General features: G+C 40.3%; 1 protein-coding gene across 1 annotated transcript in view; it reads right to left on the bottom strand.

Annotated features, from left to right (window-relative positions):
- The window catches only part of PCSK2 (proprotein convertase subtilisin/kexin type 2), a 273,679-nt gene that overhangs the window by 60,069 nt on the left and 195,001 nt on the right, over positions 1-18,609 (bottom strand). Inside the window, exon 6 of the mRNA XM_032351458.1 lies at positions 16,229-16,305. Within this exon, the coding sequence (XP_032207349.1) occupies positions 16,229-16,305 (77 nt within the window). The remainder of the gene's footprint in view (positions 1-16,228; positions 16,306-18,609) is intronic.

Raw genomic sequence — 18,609 nt, 5'->3', positions numbered from 1 at the left:
CGGGTCTATGAACATACATGTTCGTTCTTTCTGAGGCCGCTATGTTTTGGGGTAGCTTGTAAAGTCCCAATAGAGAACCAAAACAAACATAAACTCTGAGTCCATCAGGATTCTGTGTCTTAACCTGAACCAGCATTCAAAATGTGGGAGTTTCCACTGGTACAGGTATCTGAGATTTACCAGTCTGTTCTGATGGTCAAGGAAGCAGCTAAAGAAGTAAATGGGTCACGTGATCCAGGCTGCTGGAATAGCATCTGTGCAACCTGCTGAAGGGACAGAGTGGTGAGGGCTGGCTTCTCCACTCACTGTTCCAGCCATGCCGTACATAAGGAAAACGTGGCTAAAGGGAGCTTACTGGCTTGGTGGCCCTAGGAATTCAGAGTTCTGCGTGATCTGGTATATTCTTTGCAATATCCTCTTGGGGCAAGCAAAGCTAACAGAGCAGCTCTTAAAAACATCGTACCCAAGGATGGGGAAGGGGAGAAAAAAAATATATATATTCTTATTTTCTTTCCCTTGACATGAGCTAAAGTAGATGCTGCTTCCACAAAGGGCTACATATCTTATGGGCTTCAAATTCCCTTTGGAGCAAGAATGCAATCTGTATATTGGGTCTAAGTAAACCTCGTAGATCCTGCAGAGGACGGCCCTTGTGGTTAAAAAAAAAAAATCTGTTGAAAACCACTGTGCTGTGCAAACTACTATGTACTGGTCTCTAAGTTTTCTATGGACTACATAGGAGATTTTTTGAGGTTTTTGAGAAGGGGCCCAGTTATGGTTTAACTTGATGGGAGAGGCTACTATGACGTGGCTTTCGTGGCTATCATACTCCAAATGCTGTACGAAATGCTAAAGAAAGCTGCGAAAACCAGCATGGAAGCACACACACACTCACATGTGTGTATGTGTACATGTATGTGTACACACATGTATGTTTGGATATGTATATATACTGAAATATGTACACTCTTTATGTTGATTCATAGATATACTTTAAATGTACATGTTTACATTTTATACATTTTTATATACTTAAATATTTTTATTAATACTTATGAATTTTATATAATCCATATATTATATGTTTAAATATATACTTACATAATGTACACACCACATATAAAGTACAAGTTCCTTTATGTGTAGGTACATGCATATTTTAAAATGGAACTGTAATGGATACTGATTAAATTTGGCTTGCTTTCTTGCTGTATGATTGATGCTGCACAAATAAATATTTAAATAAGAGCTTAAAGAGTCATTGCCATGTCTAATTTGGCCAAGCATTCATTTCCTTATTATTTAATTATCAGCCCTGTCAAGATCTCTTCTCTCAAACCTGCAAGGTCCAAGTAGGGCTGGCCTGGAGAGTCAGGACCTTGGCCAGCATTCACGAAGCACACGGATACACTGATGGGGACCACACTGAGTAGAACCCTGTTCTAGGGGAAGAAGGACATAGGGAAATACCCACCTGCCACTTCCTGGGCTGCTGTTCCCTGTCAGGGAGCATGCTCAGTGCCTTTCTTGCCTCACTGCCTTTCATCCTCTCAGGAAGGTTATGAGAAGGTACTGCCCCATTTTACAGATGTCAGAGTTGAGTTTCAGAGGAGCCAGCCCTAAGGAGCACAGCAACGAGGCAGCTGGGCCAGGTTGGAGACCAACGCTCAGTTACTGAGCTGCCCTAATTCCCTTCCAGCTCTGCCATCAAACTGCTCACCAAGGTAAGAGGATGAATGCGTGTGAACTGGCATGGGCAGGTTAAAGGCATTGAATGCTCCCATATTCTTAATTGTGACCTTGAAGTATGAGGCAAATGTTGCGGACTCCTCAGAGGAACATGTGGGAAGCAACATTTTATTGCTAAATTAGGCAACACTAACTAATTATAAACAACGAGTGGAGGTTCCCTATCTTTGTTCATGATCCCATGTCTTTCCACACCCCTGGGGGCCTTCATAGGCTCTGTTCCACTGCCTTGAATGCCTTTCCCTCTCTTCTGCCTTTCTGACTGTCTCAGACACATGTGCTTGCTCCCCTGCATGTCAGGAAAATCTTTTTGCCATTCCATTTTCATTTGGCCTCATGACTTTCTTAAGAATGTTCAGTAACTCCCTCCTGCCTCTAGAATAAACAAGAAGTCTGTCCGATGTGGAGCTCTAAGGGGAGAGGAACAAAGATTCACTGCTCAATCAGCCACCTTCTAACTAGGGTCAGTGGGAGGGAGGCAGGTGGCAGGAGTCACAGATGTGTTGCATTGCCAAAGAGACCCCCAACTCCCCATTCTCCTGGGGCCATGTCTTTGGCAATGTGATTTTCTTGCTCCTTCCGTGAAGAAGTGAAGCCTATTTCTCCCTTCCTTGAATCTGGCTGTGCTTCTGACTTGTTATGGCCAAAAGAAGGGGGTGGAAATGAGGAACTTACCCCTGCAGAGGATTTGTAGCTTCTTCTCTTTCTCTAGAGACCCTGCCCAGGAGTCATGTGGACAAGCTAGATGAGCCTATTGAATGATGAAAGCCATGCAGACCATTACCCCTGGTCCACTGGCTGGCAGCCCTCTTTCCTCCAGACATGTGAGAGACGCCATCCTAAGCTGGTCATCCCCCAGCCAGCCTGCCAGCTGACCAGGGATGCATTTGTAAGCCCCGTCACAAAGCTGACCTCAGTCCAGAACAACATAACTGCCCAGTTGACCTATAGTTGCGTGAGCAATAGTCAGTGTTTATTGTTTTGAGCTCCTGAGTCTTGGGATGATTTATGTGACATTCCTTGGCAAGGGATAATTCATACAGACCGTGGACAAGCTAGGCTAGAGGGACAACCCATGGTTAACCATGGGGGATTGCGGTTCAAACCTGGGTTGCCATGATGATTGCATTGGGACTTCCTCAAACAGCTGTAGTGGCCATGGAGGTGTCCAAGTGAACACCTGAGACACTGCCCAGACCCTGGGAATCTCCAGAGAGACAGCCCAGGCACATCCCTTCTTTCAACATTGCTGGCCTTTCACTAGAGTGATTTGGTCATCCCTCTGGTCGTTTCTAGCCAAAAGCATGAACTTCTTTATGTACGTTATTCAAGTCAGACTGTAGGATATACTGAGTAGTCTGAATACAATGACTCTCATTTATTGATACACACGGGCTGGGCACTGTGCTGAGAGAGTGCATGCATTAGTATATTCACTCCTCACAATAAGTTGTTATTATCCCCATTTTACTTACTTATTTATTTTTGAAGATTTTATATATTTATATATACAAATTTTATATATTTTATATACTTATATATACAAATATATAAGGAGTGAGTGTGAGCACACACATATGGGGAATGGCAGGCAGAAGAAGAAACAGGTTCCCTGCTGAGCAAGATGCCCAGTGCAGGGCTCAATCCCAGGACTTGAGATCATGACCTGAGTCAAAGGCAGATGCTTAACTGACTGAGCCACCAAGATGTTCCTATTGTCCCCATTTTAATGAAGAGGAATCTGAGGCATCAGGATAAGGAGCCATTTTTTCACTTAGGAGGCAGATTCAGAATTCAAACTCAGGTCTGCTGCTTCCAAACCCTTGCTCTTACTGATGATCCTTGACTACTATCTATTCCTAACAGAAAAGTGCAGATAAAAAAATATGATGATTAATTTTATGTGTTAACTTGGTGGGGCCAAGGGGCACTCAGATATTTGGTCAAACATTATTCTGGGAGTTTCTGTGTGGGAGATTTGGGTAAGAAAATTAATGGACTTGGGTAAAGCAGATTGTCCCCTATACTGTGGGTGGGCCTCACCCAATCGGTTGAAGGCCTAAATAGAACAAAAAGAGTGACATTCCTGAGCAAGAGAGAATTCTCCAGCAGACTGCCTTTGGACTTGAACTGGAATGCTGGCTCTCCTGGGTGTCCCCAGCTTGCCAGCCCATCCTGCATTGGACTTGCCAGCCTCCATCATTGTGTGAGCCAATTCTTTATAATTATCTCTTTCTCTCTATATCCATACCCTAATGGTCCTGTTTCTCTGGAGGATCCTGACTAATACAAAAAGTAACTGAGTAACTGAACCGGTTTTCACTAGTTCTTTAGCTAATTCATTTGTTAATACCTTCGACTCAAGTTTTCTGGTACAGCATTGTCTGTTACTTTGCAACATGATTTCTGGGATGGCAGAAGATGCTCATTTTCTTTTCTTTCTGGGATCCAGTTAGGGTTCATTTCCCAACCTCTCTTGCGCTGCCATGCAGTCATGTGACTGCATTATGCTAATGTGATGTGGGCACATGGGAGGCCTATTGCCTCCGGGCATAAAAACTGCCCATGAGTACTTATCTGTGCTCTTCTCATTCCTGCAATCTAATGTGGACAAGCATGGTAACTCTGGAAATGAGTGTCACAGATGGAAGAAGCTCATGTCCTTGAATTGCCACATGAAGGGGAGCTGTTCCACTAAGAATACGTGGAGGAACTGGTAGGTGAATGATAAATAACTTTTATTGTGTTAAGCTGCTAAGATTTGGGGATGCATTTATCACAGCTGCTGGAATAACCTGAACTAGTGAACTTTAATTTTATTCTTATTGAATGGTTCTACCATATTAGTAGCTCCTGCTTGATATCTTTTCTGGAAGGAGAAATTCAAATGGTAAGTAAGTGAAATAAATGAAATTGAAGGGTGTTATAAATACTAAGGAGATGTTTGGGTGACCACAAGGATGTTGGGTGACAAGGATCAGAAGAAGGCCATCCTTGGAAGAATAGGAGAAAAAGTCTGTCTTGTCTGATCTCTTATTCCCTACCATCCTCTCAGGTTTGTGTGGTATGTGGGAGGGCACCTGGGCATTGGCAAATTTAATACACACTCTGAGGCTGGTGGGTTGAAGTGGTTCTGTTAACAGCACTGGCTCTGACTGACATATTGGTGCTTCTATTTTGGCTCAGTTTACTATTATTATTTTTAAAATACCAACAAATTCAGTGCATAACAAAACCAATCTCATACCACCCAACTTTATCAAAGCCAAATGTTTTCCCTACTTTAGACTTTTTGTGGGTATACTATCTTTTATTCAATTGGTCATCTATTGATAGATATTTGGTTATTTTTATTCTTTACTCTTGTGCATACATGTACAGTTAATATTATGCCATATTTGATTAAACATTTTTTGTGAATCAATTTAAAGAAAAATAGATATTTTTTTTTGTTCAAACTGCTTAATACATCTTTAAAGAAATGATAGAATACTAAATAACTACAATGTCATTATCACACATAATATAATTAACAAAATGGTAGTTGGTTTTCAGGGAGAGCAGGAAGACAAAACCATTGCTGTGATGGAAAGAGTGAAAACTAAGGCAGCAGCGGTGTGCAGGGAAAATAGGAAATTGATTCAAGAGACATTTAGGGAATGGGTGTTATTCAGCAAGATTTGGCGATACAATGAGCACTTTTAATGTCATTCTCTTAAGTTATGTTCAATTTACCCATGAGGGTAAATTAAATCTCTTTCGAACTTATACCTATCTTCATTCTATAATAGACTATATAGTTTTAAATTTTAAAGTGTATGTCTTGAGGAAAGTTAACCCTTGAAGGAACAGAAAGACAGGAAGAATGAAGAACATGTACCCTATTTGTCATGGAAACTCTGGTCACACAAGAAAACAAAATGGCAGAACAAATACGTAGTACAGTTATGGCCTCTGGCCTGATCCCCACCTTCCTGAGCAAAGCAAAGTGCATATTTCTGTGCATTACTAGTCAAGATATCCTGGATATTCACATGACCAAAGGAGTCTGTAATTACAAGGATACATTCCATGTATTTTATATTGACATACATTTTTTTTAAGGAAATAAATCTTTACTGATACAATCAAAACCCTCCCCAAAGCCATACTTCTCTTCACTTCCTCAGAAGTGACTACTATACTAAGTTGATTCTTGGAATGCATGTGCATGTTTTCATGCAATTAGTTTATAATCAGCTATACATAAGCATATAAGCCACTACTTGCTTGTTTTCAAACTCTATATAAATGTTTCATATATATATGAATATATAATATATAATATATAATATACACATTACACATATATACATAATATGTATATATACATACACATATATATCACATATATATGTACATATATATATAATGTGTATATATACTATACATATTATGTATTATATAATCTCTAAAATTTGCATTTTCACTTGAATTTCTGAGGTTTATTCATAAATTCTGGTGCATTTATTTATTTTTATTTTTTAAAAAAGATTTTATTTATTTGACTGAGACACAGCAAGAGAAGGAACACAAGCAGAGGGAGAGAGAGAGAGAGAGGCAGGTTTCTAGAGCAGAGAGTCCAATGCAGTGCTCAATCCCAGGACTCTGGGATCATGACCTAAGCAGAAGGCAGCTGCTTAACAGCCTAGCCACCCAGGCACCCCCGGTGCATCTATTTTTACTGCTGTGTAGTGATGCTGTGTAGTAGTCCATTTATAAATAGGTTGAGATTTACTTATTCATACTCCTAGTCTTAGGCATTTAGGTTGTTTGCAATTGGCTTGCCATTACAAATAATTTGAGAAGAAACCTTCTTGTACATTATTACCTTGTGCACATGTGTGGCAGTTCCTTTGGGTTATTTATGTAACGGTAAAAACACGTTTTTTGGATATATATTACCTCCTGCAGAGAGGGAGAGCCAACACCTAGTATCATCAAACTTGACCATTTGTGCATATCCAAATGCTGTGAAATAGTATCTTATTTTTTATTTTGCAATTTCCTCATTGCTAGGAATGTTGAGCATATTTTCATATGTAAATTAGCTCAGGTGTCCTGTTAATCATCTTTGCATAACGTTGGGCCCTTTTTTTCCTATTTTTTTCATTGATTTGTAGCTCTTCTTTATATATGTTGGCTACTAACCATTTTGGCTCATAGAACTTGTACCTATCTAGTCTGTGGCTTGTCTTTTAATTTTGTTTATTGTGATTTGTGAACTGAAGTGTATAATTTTTACTTTGTTTTCTTAATCTTATCCTTTTCCTTGTGGTTTAGTGTCTTGTTTAAGAAATCCATCCCTAGCCCAGAATCATAAAGATGTTTTCTTACATTTTAATTAAAAATTCTCCTAGAGCCACCCTAGAGCCTGGGTGGCTCAGTGGGTTAAAGCCTCTGCCTTTGGCTCGGGTCATGATCTCAGGGTCCTGGGATGGAGCCCCACATCGGGCTCTCTGCTCAGCAGGGAGCCTACTTCCTCCTCTCTCTCTGCCTGCTTCTCTGCCTACTTGTGATCTCCATCTGTCAAACAAATAAATAAAATCTTTAAAAAGAAATTCTCCTAGAATTCATTTATGCTCAGTGTGTGGGGTGAACACCTATTCCCCCCGTATGAATAACTAGCAGCATTTATTGAATATCATTTTGCCATCCTTTTTTCATTGTTTTTTATTTCCATCTTGGTCATTTTTAAAGATTCTTTTGTACCGGGGTGCCTGGGTGGCTCAGTTGTTAAGCGTCTGCCTTTGGCTCAGATCATGATCCCAGGGTCCTGAGATGGAGCCCCGCATCTGGCTCCCTGCTCAGTGGTAAGCCTATTTCTCCCTCTCTCACTCCCCCTGCTTGTGTTCCCTCTCTCGCTGTGTCTCTCTCTGTCAAATAAATAAATAAAATCTTAAAAAAAAAAAGATTCTTTTATATGGCAGTCTGCTTTTGGGTTTTCTCTTCTGTTTCTTTGATTGTTTTTACCTCTCCCCAGGCTAACCCTTCTCTCTCATGATTATTACAGTTTTATAATGCTTTGTCATCTGCCAGGCAGAATTTTCCCATCTTGCTGTTGTGGTTCATCTTTCCTTTCTCTTTTATTTCTTCTTTATAATCATTCTCCTCCTCCTTTGTCTTACTGTATTCTTGGCCCTTTGCTATTCCATATCAATTCTGGGATCATTTGGGCTAGTTTCATAGAAAAACAATCTTGAGACTTTAGCTGAAATTGCATTGAATTAACAGATTGATTTGATATCTTTATATTTTTCCTTCTTTCCATCCATGAACTTAGTAGGCAGCTCCATTCATTCAGGACCTCTTGAATGCTTTCTAAATTTTTTAATTTTCTCCTTAATGTTCTCATGTATCTTTTCTTAGGTTTGTAATTATTTTATTGGATATGAGATATGGCATGGTATCAAATAAAAGAGATGATAAGAAGCATTCTTTTTTCACCCAGAATTAAAGAGAATGCCATCAAAGTTTCAAGATTAGGAATAATGTTTGTAAACTGGAGGTTGCCAGAGGGGAGAGGGTGGGAAAAATAGGTGAAGGGCATTAAGAGGTTCAAACTTATAGTTATAGAATGGATGAATCATGGGAGAGAAGGGTACAGCATAGAGAATATAGTCAATAATATTGTAATGGTGTTTCATTGTAATGGATGATGACTATACTTATCGTGGTGAGCACAGCTTAATGTATAGAGTTGTCAAATCACTATGTTGTGCACCTGAAATTAATGCAGCACTGTATGTCAACTATACTTCTCCCTCCCCACAAAAAAGAAAAATGTTTGCTGTAGGTTTTTAATAAACAATGTTATCTTCAGTTCAATAATTATCTCTTCAACTGCACCCAGGCTAGATTTTATCACATTCATTGGGATTTCATTCCAGAGGCTACATTTCCCAATTGCAATTGTTTCCTTCTCATATTCATGTTTATTTTTGCTTGTTTCTCCATCATTTATTTTTCTTTTAAAATGGATGCTATCCATGCACTTATTCCTCTAAGCAAACTAAATATAACTTACTTTAATGTCTTCTTCAAGACTCTCAAACCACAACTTTAGGAAACAAACATGTTTGCTGGAGGGGAGGTGAGGTGGGGAGGGATAATTCAGTGATGGGCATTAAGGAGGACATTTGATGTAATGAGCACTGGATGTTATATGCAAGCCATGAATCACTAAATTCTATCTCTGAAACTAATAAAAAACTCTCCATAAAATTAATTGCACTTGATATAAACTCATATCTTGACTTTTAAATTGTGTTTGATGTGGGTTTTTTTCCCCCAGATATTGTGGAATGTTAGTTTGTAGGTTATTAAGTTGGAGGGTTTTTGTTTTGTTTCCTTTTCTTTCTCTCTCTTCCTTTGGGCTCCTTTCCTAGTTGTTGGTTCCACAGTTGTTTTAATGGATTCCTTAGTTCTATATCCCACAGCCAAAGCTTATAATGAGGTTTTAGGGCCCTTGATTCACAGAGATATTGGAGATAAGCAAGCCAGTGGGCAACTTGGCCAGGTTCATGGACATGAGGCTCTAGCCTCCAGTTTCCCTAGGCCTACAGATCCCTACACAACCAGAACTGTAGAACAGCTAGGTACAGTCTTTTCAGCCATGTCTTTGGAGAAAGATACTTTCATGTTCGATATATTGGAGCTGAAGTGCAGGGCTCAGTCATTCATGTTTCCTGGCTTATATTGAATGCTCTCTCCAAGGGTAAGCCCAAACGGCTGGATAGGACAGCATGTACAACTGCTTCTGGGGAAAACCCCAAGTCACCTGGCAAGCACTCAGTACTTTCTGGAGAAGTGAAGAGGTTTTCCATCTTTCTCACCTTAGATGCTAAGCCCTTCAATCTTCCCCACAAATCAACCTTGTTTAATGCATTAAGCCATCTTTGGATATAACTCTTCTTTCAATCAGAAGTGCAGAAACACAGGCACCAGACTCTGGCCAGAAAGTTTAACTTTGAGCTACTGTTTTCTAGTTTTTGTCAAAGGCTCAGATGAGAGAGTGAATGGCTGAGAAAGGTGGGTGAGGTCGTCCATAGCTGGGTCATCCATTGACTCCTTTGGCATAAACCCTCCATTTTCTAGCTAGTTGGAGAACCTCTGTCTTAGCTCCTCTAGACATCCCTTTGCTGAATTTCACAATTATATTTGTTGTCATTTAGGGAATGCCTACCATGTGTCATCCTCTGAACCAAGTACCATATATGCGTGTATATAGTCCTGCATAGAAACTGTCTAGGTGGAGTTCAGGCCCATTTTACAGATGGGGAAAAGTATTTAGGGATCACTTTATCTATTCCAACCAGTTAAAACACTACATTTGTCCATCATAATCTGTTGTATTTTTCTCCCTTAAGGAAAGAATTATTGCTACTTGAGGGCCATAAAAGTCCCCCATATGGCATGCATAATATTAGTTTTCAAGGTAGAAATGACTACACCAACATACAGAGATTTCTTTTACAGTCTATGTAATTCTCTCCAAAACCCCTCCTCTGTGTTATGTCTATTTGTTTGAACTGAGGGGAAAAATCTAAATAATGAAGATCTGTCTAATACAGGTAGGGAACCAGAAATTTTTTTAAAAAGCAACTGTATGGTATTTCACCAATGGCTCCTAGCAGCTCACAAAATTAAACTATGTAGGATTTCACTATGCTCCGGTTTGGGTAGAGATAGTTAACGGCAAGGGGCAGCATTTGCGCTCACATCGGCTTATGAGGTTGTCTCAAAGCTCACATGAGAGAAGGAGTTAGATTAGGTCTTTGAAAACAGTTTGAATTTGATTAGCCAGGAGCTGATTTCAGAATTAATTCATAAAGACAGGAGGGAAAGGTGTTTGTCTATTTCTCCACCATTAAGTGTCTCCCGGGTAAAGCATCAGTTTCCATCAATGTGTAAATATCCAACCAGAAATGGCTGTTTTCCTCACAGGTTCTTTTTTGGCCTGTTGCACAGCGCTCTTCAAAATGAAATATGACTTCTAATAAGAAAAAAAGTTAACCACTGAGAATCTTGCTTATTTGAAGGTTTAACTAATGCTGTCAATCAATTGAGCTCACGTAGAGATCCGTGTCCCTCAGCATCTGTTTACCCTTCTTCCTCCATTCACCCCCAGTTTGGTTGCCTGAGTAATAAATGTCTTCTCCCTTTCTGAATTTATAGTAAACTCTTTGTGGCCAGGAATTGCCTCTCATCCAGAATCTCTTACTTGTTAGGGCTCACGAGAGAGCGTGCAGCACCGTTGTGATGCCCCATAAATTCTGCCGATGGCAGGGATGACATTTCAGTGGTGAATGCCTGTCAAAGAAATGCTATGCAAGAGGGAGTTTTATGGACAGCAGCACAGTAATGGAATACAGATCTGTGATGCATCACCAAACATTGACCTAAAAGCAAGCAAGGCTGGGAGATTATTGACAAAGTGTGGGCTGCAAACCTTGGAAGAAGCAAGCCATTCTAAAACGGACAGGTGTCAAGGGCCCTCAACGCGTAGGCATGGTCAAGAAGGTCTGCCACCCATCCATCAACCAGCCAATCAATATGCGTTGAGTGTCAGCAAGGAAAAACAAGTAAAGCTAGATGCTGATACCACACAAGAAATAAGTTATATCTGTTTTGCATATTATTGATGTTCATTAAACATGGATTGTTTTCTACCTTTTTGCAAACTGGGTTACCCCTACTATGACTATATTATTATTTTGCTTGGCGGTCTGTATTTCTCTGATTACAAGCTAGAAAGAAATTATACTCCCTTTACAAATTTCTCAACTGTGTTTCAGCTATCTCCCTGGAGCTTGGATACTGCAGGTAATTATTAAATGGTTCACAGTAGAATAAATACACTTGCTCTGCTTAAAAAGGAATAATCCTATAAAATCAAATTAAGCACAGGGCAAGAAATTCTAATATACATATCCCCTAAAAGCAGTTCTGCATATGCATGAAGTTTGCTTTCCTAAACAGTCCTTGGCTGGGAGTTTTGAATATGTTCTTGAAGCAATGTGCACTCAGAGGAAAACGAGTTACCAAAGAATTGCAGAGGGGATGATAAGCTAGTTTAAAGTGTGAGGAGAGCCCAGGAGAGACACTCTGCTATTAAATTCGGTTTCCCAACCAGGAGAACAGTGCTTGCTTGCTGGAGAGTGGCCCTTGTAGGGCATTTTGTTTTCTATTTCCCATTGCAATGCAAAGCCCATGATGGAGAGATACTGCATTTTCCTGCCCAGCCATTGCTTCTAACTTCTAAGCTGCCTTTGAGGCTACCAGTGCAGCTGGAACAGCAACAGGAACAAGCTCATTGCTGCTCAACATCCACCAGTCCTTTATTGGAGTTTCAGAGCAGCTAAAACTAGCATTTCTTAAGAGTCCCCGGTCTGCTGAGCAGAGATGGTGCTGGCTTGGTGTCCATGCCCAGAGGAGAACATCCGAAGAAACTGGCATGCCTTGGTGGCTGCATAGCTGGCCAGAGGCTCATACTGGCCTGGTAGTAAGCACAGCTCCAGCTAAAAGCAGGTGTTGGACTCAAGACTCCCAGAGCCCCCAGGGAAACACACTCCCTGGATGCAATGGGAGAAGGGTCCTCATCTATGCCTCGGGCCCAGTTTGTGACCCAATCACAAAATTTCTCCTTTCTCCTAGCAACCTGCGTCAACCATTCATGCACACCTCTTCCATGAAGCCTTCCTGGAATGCTGCCCCTCTCCCAGTCTCTAACTCCCAGTTCACGTGTCTAGGCTACCTCCTGAACATGTCTGCACCTCCTGCCTCTCTTCCTTCACCTAAATATGCCCCTTAACTCCACCAGTTACCTTCATTCAAACCCTAGACCAAATGCCACCTATTCATGGAAGCCTCTCTAAACTTCTCCAGCCAGAGATAATTCTGCACTTCTCTGTGCTCTCCAAGGCATCTTTCTTATGAGGCAGTACATGCAATGACCACCTTACAGGTGTCAAATCCTGTCTCCACCACTTATTGGCAGTGTGACCTTGCACAAGTTACTAAGCCTTTCTGTGCCTCCATTTTCGAAATGGAGATAATCCTGGTTAATAGCTATTTCCAAGGGTTATTATAAGAATTAATTGAAAGGCTACATGCAAAGTACTTTAAAAAGCACCTTGAGCAAAGCAACTGCCCAATAGGCATTAGGTTCCTTGTTATTTTAGCCCTGGCTGTGGGCTTAGCACTATGGTGATTTGGGCATCTGTCTCTGTCTCTGTTCATAGGATATTTGCAAGCTCCTCAGAAGCTTGCACACCAACACCAATAGTTTCATAAATACCCAACTAAATTATGCCCTATGGTTTTTTAAAAATTTAATTAACTAATTAATTAATTTTTAAAAGATTTTATTTATTTATTTGACAGAGAGAGATCACAAGTAGGCCGAGAGGCAGAGCGGGAAGGGGAAGCAGGCTCGCTGTCGAGCAGAGAGCCCAGTGCGGGCCTCAATCCCTGGACCCTGAGACTATGACCTGAACTGAAGGCAGAGGCTTAACCTACTGAGCCACCAAGGTGCCCCGCCCTATGCTTTTTAAATGTACTTCATATTATGGAAAAAGTCCGAGATTTACAAGAGTAGAGTGGAATCTCATGTCCCCAACCTAGGTTTTAACAATTACTAACCTATGACAAAGTTTTTTTCCTGTATTTGCCCACTCATTTTTCTTCCTCCTGCCTCAAGCCCTACATTATACTGAAGAAAATACCAGGCAAATATTTCATTCAGGGAATTTTAAATAAACGTACCCTACACTCATGGAAAGGATGCTATATTCAACGTTTCCTTGTGCCAAGAAGGAATTATCTCCAGGACAGACCCAGCGTTTTGGACCACAGATCCTCCCAGTGCTGTGGGCTTGAACTTTGACCCACCTTCTTTCCAGAGGCATTGCCAATAGTAATTATGTTTTGAGAGGTCAAGGTTTGAGTGGGTACCATCTGGTTTTTGTAATAACAAACCGTGGTGGACAAGGATCTTCAAGCATGACTTGATAATTGGGAAAAGCCCCATTTATAGGTCAGAGTGGGTCCTGGGTCTTGCATCAGTGGCTTCCTAACAGGCCAGGATCATACGTGCCTGACTCATGAAACGGTGTCTCAGGCACTTGGATACTCGGGAATATTCACCATTGCAGTGAAGAATTGTATTGCAATAAGCCCTGATCAGTCCTTGTTAGAGGATTTTAGTCAGTTTCAAATTGAACTTTCAAGAGCAAGTTTGCCGATGGAAACATTTCAAATAGAAGCCATCTCTGGTTTTTCCTTATTTGTGTATTTAAAGTGTATTCTTACAACACATTCCACAAGAAGACTTGCTTGGAGAGGTTGTGTTTGGGTTCAGAAAATGGGATGTAGCGGGGTGGGGATGAAAACCATAGTGTTGGCTGTATTTTTGTACCTGAATCAATCAGTCAAAGATTAATTTCATATCTACTGGCTTAGTTATCGTGTGGATGATTGATACTCCCCCATGCTGAAGTCAGATGTTCCTTCTTGGTCCTTCTCAGTGCAATGTTCCAAACCACCATCCCCAGTTATGTCTCACCTCTGACTTAGTGACATCAATTTGGAAATTTCACATCCCTGTGTCTGGAAATGGTTTATTTGCTCAGGGTATGTCAGGATCTATGGCTGTAAGTCATGGAAGATACGAGATGCTTCGTGTCAGAAGTTCTCAGACCTTTTTGATACATCCTCATTCCCTAAACACACCTCCAAACACTGCAGGATCATTTTAAAGCAGCTTTGGAAGTTGTTAGAGTAAACTGTGTTATTGGACATCAGCGATGATCTTTTTAAAATGTTGCAAATTTGGGGCACCTGGGTGGCTCAGTGGGTTAAAGCCTCTGCCTTCAGCTCAGGTCATGATCTCAGGGTCCTGGGATTGAGCCCTGCATCAGGCTCTCTGCTCGGCAGGGAGTCTGCTTCCCCCTCTGTCTCTGCCTGCCTCTCTGCCTGCTTGAGATCTCTGTCAAATAAATAAATAAAAATCTTAAAAAAATAAATAAAATGTTGCAAATTTAATTGTTTTTTTTCTTCTTTATTCTTTTCTGTATTTTTTATAATCGCCAAGTCCCCAACTCATGTGCACTTACTGTGCCTCAGACATACACTGGTCAACTTGTTAACTGTAAGGACAGAGTCTGAGCTGCCTGGGCCACTGGGGACCCATCCCTGGCTACCCTCTGCTGTCATGCTTTCTGTCTTTTATAATAAAATTGATGCTTATTAAAGAATGGTACAATTTGGATTTAGAAACATGTCTGAAGCTTGGATTCAAGCATTGGCTCTGATACTTACTAGTTGTTTGACCAGGAAGTCATTCAACCTTGCCAACCAACCCCCTCCTCACTTAAAAAAAAAAATCACGGAACAGAGAATGACAACATTTGTTTTATCTACATGAGTTTGCCATGGGAAGTAAAAGCGATGTTCACATATTGTTAAACCATTAATTGAAGTTCATACGTTTTCATGAATTTCACTCAAGAACATCAGTAATAAGCAAGCACTATGTCTGAAACTGTATTGATTCTGAGGGGGCAAGTCACTCATCTCTATTTCTTGATATTTCTTATAAACAATCAACCATCTAGGCAAGAATTTTACTTAGAGAAAAGATACTACATATTTACATGTTTGGAAGCAGGAGAGGCGGAAGAAAAGGCACAACTTTGGACGGACCATGGAGTAGTTCAACTGACAAGATGCCAAGCAATACTTCAACCCTCTGAGTTGATAATACTGCCTTATATATTTGAAAGTGACTAAGAGACGAGATCTTAAAAGTCTTCATCACTACAAAAAATATTTTGTGTTACTAGGCATGGTGTCAGGTACCAACTAGACTTAAGGTAGGGATCATTTTGTAATATATGCAAATATCAAATCACTATGTCATATACCTGAAATTAACATAATGTTATGTATCGATCATACATCAATTAAAAAAATACTTCAAGCCTTTGCCGATAATGCTTACTGTTTAGTTGAAGAGAACTATTTGAGCTCTTACGAGGTTACAGCAGAAACACTTTTCAAAAACATTTGGACACAGAGCAGAGAGGCAAAATAGTTCTCTTCAACGGATCAAGTGAAATGAATGTGTTTTAAATTTACATTCGGTTAGGTTGAAAAAAGGATTTCTCATTATTTTTACTTTCTGCTATCTTTAATAAAGTGGCAAATAACTCCCAATTCAAGAGAAGAAAAGAATCAAAAGTCAGTTTTAGAGGAATGCTGCCGTATTAACAAAATCTAAGAATTTAGAGAATGTAGCTACGAAGGAGAAAAATCACAATATAATTTAGTGAAGCAGGGAGATTAATCTTGTTGGTGATGCTCAAGCTTTAAAAACAAAGCAGTGTCAAATAAAACCCCCAAATCTAAAGTCAAAGACAGCCCACGAGGCCCAGTTTACCTGTTGAACCAGTCATCTGTGTATCGAGGGTAAGGATAGGGGTCATTGCCGCTGAAGTCATAGCTTGCCTCGGCGTTCTGAAAAACACAAGTTGTCTCATTAATTCAATCAAGCCAGACGTGTTGAGGCAAGAGAAAAAGCTGCAAGACATGACTATATTATGGTTACAGGCCCTCTGTGGAGTGCTTTGTTAATGTTCCGCGCTAGACCAGCCCTCACCAAATGGTGCCAGAGCTGGTGGGTCCTTGGATCTCTTTGTTCTCCCTTTATGCTTCCCAGGGTTCCTCACCCCATTCTAATTCAGACCTTCCAAGAACCGGCAAATTGGAGTCTTACGCTCTCCAGGACTGCCTCCGTTTTAAGCTGAGTCACCACCTGTGGGTAAATGAGGTTCACCTGGGATCTAGGACTTATATGTCCTTGGACTGATGGTCAGAAGGTTCGAGATCTTATGTCACAAGTGAGGCAACCTCTGGAGTTTTCTTGCTTTATGCAGAAGGCTCACTTCCAGCTCCCAGCTTCAGACTGACATAGGCTTGTTTCCTTTATATTCATGGGTGTGAAACACCCACCCAAGCCCCTAACATCGGCACGATATCAACTTCATTTACTCACTCCACACACGTCAGTAAGAGTCTAACCTATGCCAGACACTTTTCCAAATATGGGAATGCAGTTGGTGATATCTCTGCCCTCATGTAACTTACAGCCTAGTGTGGGGGGTGGGCACAGAGCAACAAAGGATGAAATAAATAAGTAGACATTTACAAATGGGGAGTACTTGTATACCCTACAGTATTCAGTTCGAAGCTTAAATTCTATGCCTCCAACACCCCTGCCTTTCCCATGGAGAGTCCTTTCCCCATGGAAACTAATTCCATATCCGCTTAAATTATTTTCCATTTTGGTCTTTAGTTGATGAGCCTTTTATTTTGGTCCACGATGGGAGATGATCCACCACCTTTTGGAGACTAATCCATCCCTTCTCACTGCCTTCTCTCCTTGCCTGGGACACTGAAAATGAGAATGCCATTTTTCTCTGCTTTGTTTTTGAGTTCTGCAGTCAAGCTCTGGAGGGTTTCCTGGTCCACAGCCGACAGGGGGCTGGGGAGCACTGGGTTCGATGTATTTTCCAGTGTGGTCATTTCTTGATTCACGGGTCCTGAGACATTTCCAAGAATTGTGCCCTTTTGTCATGTAAAACGCTTCAGTTTCTGAACCTGATGCATTAGTGGCATAATGTTTTTAAGAGCACATTGATGAATTCCATTAGCTTGTGTTTCCACTTCTTGGATGACCAAAGATGATCTGTCCCCAGTAGTTGTAATAGGCAGAATTATAATACTAATTTATTTAAATAAATGTGGTGTTTGGGGTAGATGTCACCCTGAAATTTTTTTTTTCTCCCAAGATTTTATTTAAATTCCAGTTAATTAACATATAGTGTATTGTAAGTTTCAGGTATAGAATTTAGTGATTCATCACTTACATACCCAGTGCTCATCATAACCCTCCTTAATGCCCATCACCATTTAACCCACCTATAGCTACGAGTCTGTTTTCTGGTTTGCCTCTCCTTTCTTTGCCCCTTTGTTAATCTGTTTTGTTTCTTAAATCCCACATGTGAATTTCTCTGACTAACTTATTTCATTTAGCATAATACTCTCTAGCTCCATCCACGGTGTTGCAAATGGCAAGATTTCATTCTTTTTTATGGCTGAATAATATTCCACTGTGTGTGTGTGTTTTATGTGTATATATATATATATGTGTATATATATATACATACATATATACATATGCATACACACACACACACACACCACACCTTCTTTATCCATCCATCTGTTGATGGACATTTGGGCTTTTTTCGTAATTGGTTATTGTAAATAATGCTGCTATAAACATTGGAGTGCATTTATCCCTTTGAATTAGTATTTTTGTATTCTTTGGGTAAATACTTACTAGTGCCATTGCAGGGTCATAGGGTAGTTCTATGTTTAACTTTTTGAGGAAAGTCCATACTGTTTTCCAGAGTGGCTGCACCGGTTTGCATTCCCACCAGCAGTGTTAGAGGGTTTCCCTTTTTCTATCTCTTCACCAACATCTGCTGTTTCCTGAGTTGTTAATTTTAGCCATTCTGATAAGTGTGAGGTGATGTCTCACTGTGGTTTTGATTTGTATTTCCCTGATGATGTGTTATGTTGAATATCTTTTTGTGTCTGTAGGCCATCTGTATGTCTCCTATGGAAAAATGTCTGTTCATGTCTTCTGCCCATTTTTAAATTGGATTATTCATTTTTGCGGTGGTGAGTTTTATAAGTTCTTTATAGATTTTGGATACTAACCCTTTAACAGATATGTTATTTGCAAATATCTTC

This window comes from Mustela erminea, chromosome 7, assembly GCF_009829155.1.
Source record: "Mustela erminea isolate mMusErm1 chromosome 7, mMusErm1.Pri, whole genome shotgun sequence".
In the NCBI taxonomy this organism is placed as follows: Eukaryota; Metazoa; Chordata; class Mammalia; order Carnivora; family Mustelidae; genus Mustela; species Mustela erminea.
Note: the sequence above shows the minus strand (reverse complement) of the source record. Positions and strands in the feature narration are given on the sequence as shown.